Source organism: Mandrillus leucophaeus, unplaced genomic scaffold (assembly GCF_000951045.1).
Source record: "Mandrillus leucophaeus isolate KB7577 unplaced genomic scaffold, Mleu.le_1.0 Scaffold64, whole genome shotgun sequence".
Lineage (NCBI taxonomy): Eukaryota > Metazoa > Chordata > Mammalia > Primates > Cercopithecidae > Mandrillus > Mandrillus leucophaeus.
The window spans coordinates 4,160,154-4,167,695 of record NW_012106919.1 but is presented as its reverse complement, the minus strand read 5'-3'; the positions used below and the strand labels follow the sequence as shown (position 1 = coordinate 4,167,695).

At 40.1% G+C, this 7,542-nt stretch overlaps 1 protein-coding gene across 2 annotated transcripts in view; it reads left to right on the top strand.

Moving 5' to 3' along the window:
* The first annotated feature begins 3,813 nt into the window (after positions 1 to 3,813).
* SIKE1 (suppressor of IKBKE 1) overlaps positions 3,814 to 7,542 on the top strand; it is a 12,999-nt gene continuing 9,270 nt past the window's right edge. The window contains exons 1-3 of one of the 2 annotated variants that reach the window (XM_012000811.1): positions 3,814 to 4,065; positions 4,287 to 4,392; positions 5,217 to 5,359. In XM_012000811.1, coding sequence (XP_011856201.1) covers positions 3,895 to 4,065; positions 4,287 to 4,392; positions 5,217 to 5,359 — 420 coding nt within the window. In that variant the 5' untranslated portion in view covers positions 3,814 to 3,894. The remainder of the gene's footprint in view (positions 4,066 to 4,286; positions 4,393 to 5,216; positions 5,360 to 7,542) is intronic. The other variant, XM_012000812.1, reaches the window with a different exon arrangement.

The following is a 7,542-nucleotide window of genomic DNA, read 5'->3' as shown; positions in this document are numbered from 1 at the left end:
TTTATTGCAGCACTATTTACAATAGCAAATATTTGGAACCAACCCACATGCCCATCAGTGACAGACTGGATAAAGAAAATGTGGCACATATACACTATGGAATACTATGGAGCCATAAAAAAGAATGACTTCACCTGGACAAAGTGGCTCATGCCTATGATCCCCAGGACTTTGGGAGGCTGAGGCAGGCAGATCACCTGAGGTTGGCAGTTTGAGACCAGTCCGACCAACATGGAGAAACCCTGTCTCTATTAAAAATACAAATGCCTGTAATCCTAACTACTTGGGAGGCTGAGGCAGGAGAATCGCTTGAACCTAGGAGGCAGAGGTTGCAGTGAGCTGAGATTGCACCATTGCACTCCAGCCTGGGCAACAAGAGTGAAACTCTTGTCTCCAAAAAAAAAAAAAAAGAAAAATGAGTTCATGTCCTTTGCAGGGACATGGATGAAGCTAGAAACCATCATCCTCAGCAAACTAACACAGGAACAGAAAACCAAACACCAAATGTTCTCACTCATAAGTGGGAGTTGAACAATAAGAATTCATGGACACAGGGAGGGGAACATCTCACACTGGGGCCTGTTGGCAGGTGGCGGGCAGGGGGAGGGACAGTATTAGGACAAATACCTAATGCATGTAGGGCTTAAAACCTAGATGATGGGTTCATAGGTGCAGCAAACCACCATGGCACATGTATACCTATGTAACAAACCTACATGTTCTGCACATGTATCCCAGAATTTAAAGTAAAATAAAAGTAAAAATAATGAATGATTCCCTAGGTTTAAATAAGGTTTTCCTAAGGTATTGGTTTACTCTTAATGAAATTAAAGGAAATTTTGCTTTTTAATTCTATCACCTATTTCTTTTCAAAACTTCTCAGATTCATATCTTAGACGTTCAACTTTTGTTGTGCCTGCTGTTTTCAGCTTTTTCCTCCCTTTGAAAAGGACTCTTCAACTTTTTCCATCAGCTCCTCTAATTTTTTCCTCTGATTCCAACTGTTGGGGCCTGATGCTGAAATGTTTTATCTTAGAATTCTATAAAAGCATTGTTTTCCTCCGATATAACTTGATTCTGTACTCTTGGCTTTTCTTGATAAGTGTGATTTTCATTGTAATCAGAAAACTTCTGACACAATTGCTCAGAGTGGTGTATTCCCTTGCTGTACTCATAATCGTGAATACGCTCTTCTTGTGTCTGATTAAATTCAAGCACTTTTTTCAAGTCTGACTTTCAGATTATCTACATGGTCTTCCCATAAGGAGAAGCAGTCACACAGCAGAAGGGGTTTTTTGCCTGTGTAGTAACTTGCTTAAGAAACAAGATTTTTATGTTTTATCAAGATAATTCCCATGCTCTCTTTAACTGGTTTTTAATTGCCTAGAAAAACTGAGATTTAAAAGGGTTCGGGTTTTTATGTGCAGGTAACCTTCTGAATTGCCTTTAAAGTCTTTAATTATCAGTTTGGTTAAATGAGTAACCATTTAACCAAATTTATTTATAAAAATAAATACATTATTTTTACAATGAATATTATCCTGTTTTGATCAAATGTTTTGAGACTTTTGAAATCTTTGACAGATGTCCTCAAAATCAAAATCATAAATTAAGTCTCTGACTTATTGCTGGGGTTTATCAAAGCTATAAAAGTTACTCACTGCAAGGTTGTAAAATCTTTTTATAGCTTTCAGTCAGGTCATAGACTCCAGTATCACACCTCCAGCTCCTTGAAAAGGTCCTTATCAGGTGATATTAACTAATCCTTGTGCTTTCAAGTTACAGGGCTTTACACATATCTCATCCAAAGAAGGCACCAACTCCTGCCAGTATCTGACACTAAACTGCAGTTAACCAAAGCCTCATCTTTAGACTCAGGCAAAGGCGACAAAGTAAACTGCTTTCATGAGACACAGGGACAGTCTTGTGTTCAAAAATATTAAGATTCACTTAATAATTTTGCCTCTATCTGAACTAATGTAATGTATTCTGTGCCTTGATAGTAAATAATTTAAGTGTTTAGCTCACTATGAACTTTCTTTCCTGTTACTCTCAAAACTAGGCAGGGTTTATGACCTTTGTGTTTGAAATGTTGTTAATTCTTTCTGTTTTGTTTTACCTACAATAGTTGAAACTCTTCAATCCCCTCAGGCCTAGAGACTATAACATAATGTTGTAAGGGCCAGTATTGAGGGCTAAAATCAGTTCAGACCCTACAAATCAAGGATGACACACAGATGCCAAAACAGCTAAACAAAATGCTTGCATTTCATATAGCTAATTGCAGCAAGCCAAGATTACAGCAGCTCAATGCATAGAACTTATAGATAAGTCAATTTTGTAACCTTGCCTTTTGGTTTTTGGTTTTTGGCTCTTAACATTGCTTAAGAGGAGTTTTAAGGTTAATGAGTGCCTGCCCACCTCCTTCCCCATCTGGCCTAGAATGTTTAATTGGCTGTAACTCTTTTGACTCTAAGTCGGTTGGCCGCAGGAGTGACATGATGGACTCAGGGCAGGTAGCACACCACCCTGGCATTGATATGGGACAAAATTAAAGTTTGGACACTGATACTGTCTCTGGGATACGTTGACCAAAAAAAAAAAAAAAAAAAGCGGAATGCTGTTTTGAAGGCATGAGTGTAGCCATTCCCCATCTGCAAGCGTTTGATTAGTAAAACTGCTTTCCTTTCACCACCAGTCACTTCTCATGATTTTGGCCTCTAGGCAACAAACAGCCAGACGTGAGCCAGTTGTAATAGCAGCATTATTTACAATAGCAAAAGGCGGAAGCAACCCAACTGTCCAGCGGATGAATGGATAAACAAAACGTGGCAAATACATATTATTCAGCCTTAAAAAGGAAGAACATTCTAACATATGCTACTGTGTGGATGAAACTCGTGGACATTACGCTAAGTGAAACAAGGCAGTTATATGAATATAAATGCTGTATGATTTCACTCACGTCAGGTACCCAGAATAGTCAGATTTGTAGAGACAGAAAGTAGAATGGTGGTTGCCAGGGGCTGGGGATAAGGAAGAATGAGGAGTTATTGTTTAAAGAGTGCAGAACTTCAGTACTGCAAGACGAAGGAGTACTAGAAATGGATGCTGATGGTGGCTGTATAACCATATGAATATACTACTGAATTGTACACTTAAAAATGGCTGAGATATTAAATTTTATGTGCATTTTGCCACAATTTTTAAAAAATTAAATGAAAGGCCAGGTGCAGTGGTTCACACCAACACTTTGGGAGGCCGAGGCAGGCAGATCACTTGAGGTCAGGAGTTCAAAACCAGCCTGGCCAACATGTGAAACCCCGTTTCTACTAAAAATAGAAAAATTAGCCGGCATGGTGGTGCATGCCTGTAATCCCAGCTACTCGGGAGGCTGAGGCAGGCGAATCGCTTGAACCCGGGAGCCATAGGTTGCAGTGAGCCAAGATCGCGCCACTGCACTGCAGTCTGGGCGACAAGAGCAAGATACCAAGATACCGTCTCAAAAACGAAAAAAAATAAATAAAAATTAAATGAAAAAAAGAAAATAACTGTGACTGAATAACAATCCACATCAATGAAAACCAGTGGGGAAAGGAGACCTTCCTTCTGCCCAGCTCATCATGGCCTGACCACCAGGCTGTGGCAACTGGAAACCAAGAGCGTGGTAAGGGCAGGTCTGGGGCTCCGCGTCAGGCAGGACTGCAAGGAAGCCACAGGTAAAAGCGGGTGAACCCGCAAAATAGGCTGCCACTGCGCAGGCGCCTCTTGCGTCTGCCAAGACACCTTTTAAACGTGCCCGGAAGTGACGCCAGTAATGCTGAGACAGACTCCCAGAAGATCTGAGCGAGTCGCGTAGCTGAGCCCGGCAGGGGCTGGGGTTGTGCTGCTGCTATGAGCTGCACCATCGAGAAGATCCTGACAGACGCCAAGACGCTTCTGGAGAGGCTGCGGGAGCACGATGCGGCCGCCGAGTCGCTGGTGGATCAGTCGGCAGCGCTGCACCGGCGGGTAGCCGCTATGCGGGAGGCGGGGACAGCGCTTCCGGACCAGGTCAGGCAGAGGGTAGGAGTCCAGTGCTCTTGGATTCTGGGCACTGAAGGGTGGAGAGCGAGGTAAAGTGGGAACTCGGCCTGAAATTTATTTCCGGTCTCAGAGGGCGGCGGTGAGACCTTTTTCCTGGGTCGGAGCTGAGAATCCTGCCCTAGAGCTCTGACTTCTGCCACTTGAGTTGCATCTGCCGCTGTTCTCTTTAAGGCATGCTTAGACTGTCTCTATTTGTCCAGTATCAAGAGGATGCATCCGATATGAAGGACATGTCCAAATACAAACCTCACATTCTGCTGTCTCAAGAGAACACACAGATTAGAGACTTGCAACAGGAAAACAGAGGTTAGTCAGACCTTTTCATATCTGGTAATAGTTTAAAGTTACTGCAAAATTGCCCTAAACATTCACAAGGGTGTGCATCTATTTCCAGGTCAGTACTTTTATTAGGAGAGTCCTTCTGTGCTGGCTCAGTAACAGTAAAATTTGTTAGATTACCCATTTCAAGGTCATCTGACTGATTTTGTAGCAGCTTACCAAAGAGGGGCTATGTAGAGTTAGAATTATTGCATGGTTTATTTTTAAGCATCTCCAGATGTGTAACAAAAGAGTTCATATCCTCATGGACTTAAAATTTAATGTTTAAATGTTAATATAAACACTGAAGGTAAGATTTAAGGTTTTGTTTATGTTCTTGTTTGTGCAAGGTGAAGCAGCAGAATTTTACTCTAAGGGTATATATTCTTAGGCTTGATTAGTACATTATTAATGACTGTAGTATTAATAGTTGTTTACCAGAGGGGTTTCACATATATCATTCTACTGTATTCTCATATCTTCATTTTTATCTATCACAATGCTGTTAAGAAATAGGCTCAGAGAAGCTAAATGATTTACTTATGAGTATTAACCAAGCAAGTTACAGAACTGAACTCAAATCCATGTCTTCTGATGACATATCCGTTGTTGTTACTGCAAGATTTTGCTTCTCTGCCTAGAAAGTTACCTTTAACATAGACTTTAACTGCTCAGTTTTGTGGACTGAAACATTGATTTACAACCTTGGATTCATATTATCTCTATAGTATTGCAAAATTCTAACTGTTAAGACTTTGGATTTGGGAACTGTCTCTCAGACATCACTGCCAAGTTATTTTATTTTTTGACAGAGCTGTGGATTTCCTTGGAGGAACACCAGGATGCATTGGAGCTCATCATGAGCAAGTACCGGAAACAGATGTTACAGTTAATGGTTGCTAAAAAAGCTGTGGATGCTGAACCAGTCCTGAAAGCTCACCAGTCTCACTCTGCAGTAAGAAACTTCAAATAAATTTGAAATGAACCAAATTGAAATCTTGAGATTGTTTTAGATTGTGTGCTTGTTTTTTTGCTTTTTGAGATAGGGTCTGGCTCTGTCGACCAGGCTGCCGTGTAATGGCACGATCTCAGCTCACTGCAACCTCTGCCTTCTGGGGTCAAGCCATCCTCTCACCTCTGCCTCCTGAGCAGCTGGGACTACAGGTGCACACCACCATGCCCTGTTAATTTTTGTGGGGTTTTATTATTATTATTATTATTTTTATTTTTATTTTTTGTAGAGATGAGGTTTCGCCATGTTGCCCAGGCTGGTCTGAAACTCCTGGGCTCAAGCGATCAACCCACGTTAGCCTTCCAAAGTGCTGGGATTATAGGCATGAGCCACTGTGCCTGGCCATCTGTGCTTGTTTTTGAAGAAAAGTAAGCTTGTTTTCCTTTCATGTTTATCACATTTGTTGTTTATTTTGCCATGGCTTTGTAAAGATATGAATAGAAAGAAGGATAGTGGTTGCTCAGGTCCTTTTATCTGAATGGGACTAACGTTCCCCCTCCCTCACCAAGATCTCTTTTGAAAATGTTCATTAATTCTTAGCCCTCACACCAAACGTAATGTCAGTTAGTGTTGAAGGTTCCCAGTAAATACTTGGTTGGTTATTATACATTTCACTTAAGCTCCTTGGTTGTGAGGCACTTGAATTCACATTTTATTCCTAACATAGTACCTGACATATAGCAAGCAGTCAATAAACCTTTTATAAACTGAACCACATAGCATCATACTATGTTGTTAGGGGATAGAAGTATGGTTTTTAAAAAAAACAAACATGGCATAGTTTCTATGCTTTGATTGCTTATTATCTAATTTGGGAGACTCAGTAATTGTTCTTATGTTTGTAGGTGCTTCATGGTTGTCATTGTACATTCGTGTGTACTGTGTCATTTAATTCTAGATGTATAAGTTGGAGCCTACTACTTCTGTGAGATGTAGTGAAATATAAGCTTCATCTTAAATTCCATTGAATGCATTTTACTGACTTAAAAGTTTTAGGAAACAGATATTTTAAATATTTGAATGGCTTTCAACTGGAAGAGAAAAATAGATTTTATTTATTCTCATATGGAGGAAAAAACCTGAACTTTGAAAGAGACAGTTTACTCAGATAGATAAACTTTCTAAGTGATATGTCCAAAGATAGAATAAGGCACCTTGGAATGTAGTAAGCTTCCTGCCAGTGAAAGTATTCAAATTTAAGTTAAACAGCCACTTAGAGGTAGTATCCAACATCCAATGGGTAGTTAAACTACAACTGATTTTTTTTTCCATTTCAAATATTTTTATTGGAGGGTGGACCTATTGGGTGATTGATGCACTGGACATAGATAATTTTCAGAAATGAAAATAACATTGCTTGCATCAGATCAGATTTCACCCACAGAAATGACTAAGGCCTTATCAGAGTTGGCATTGGATGAAAACTTAATCCTTTATGGAAAGGGAATCATCTGGCCTTCTATTTCTGAAATAGACTAAAGATTACTCATTTATTCTCTGCAATTACAGCCATCAGATCCTTTGAAATCTTGGAAGGCGTGAGATGATAACATGACTGTAACACAAATCCATATCGAAGAGCCCAGTATTTAAAAATTCCCCATGTTCACATACTGAAGGGTTACTTATGAGCTGATGCATATCACTGATAACCATAGGATTATCAACTTGATGTCTGGGCAAAGAGTGAAAACAGAAAATGCATTCTACTCTTCACTTCTTGGTTTTAAATATAAGAAACATTATATATTTGTTTAAAAACTGTATCCCTTAGTAATGGTATCAATAGAACATATACAACTGGAATGAGGATCCCCTTAAGGAGGCCTTCTTTTTTTTATTTAAGTTCTAGGGTACATGTGCAAAACGTGCAGGTTTGTTACATATGTATACATGTGCCATGATGGTGCGCTGCACCCATTAACTCGTCATTTACATTAGATATTCCTCCTAATGCTATCCCTCCCCACTCTCCCCACCCTACGACAGGCCCCGGTGTGTGATGTTCCCCACCCTGTGTCCAAGTGTTCTCATTGTTCATTTCCCACCTATGAGTGAGAATATGTGGTGTTTGGTTTTCTGTCCTTGCGATAGTTTTCTCAGAATGATGGTTTCCAGCTTCATCC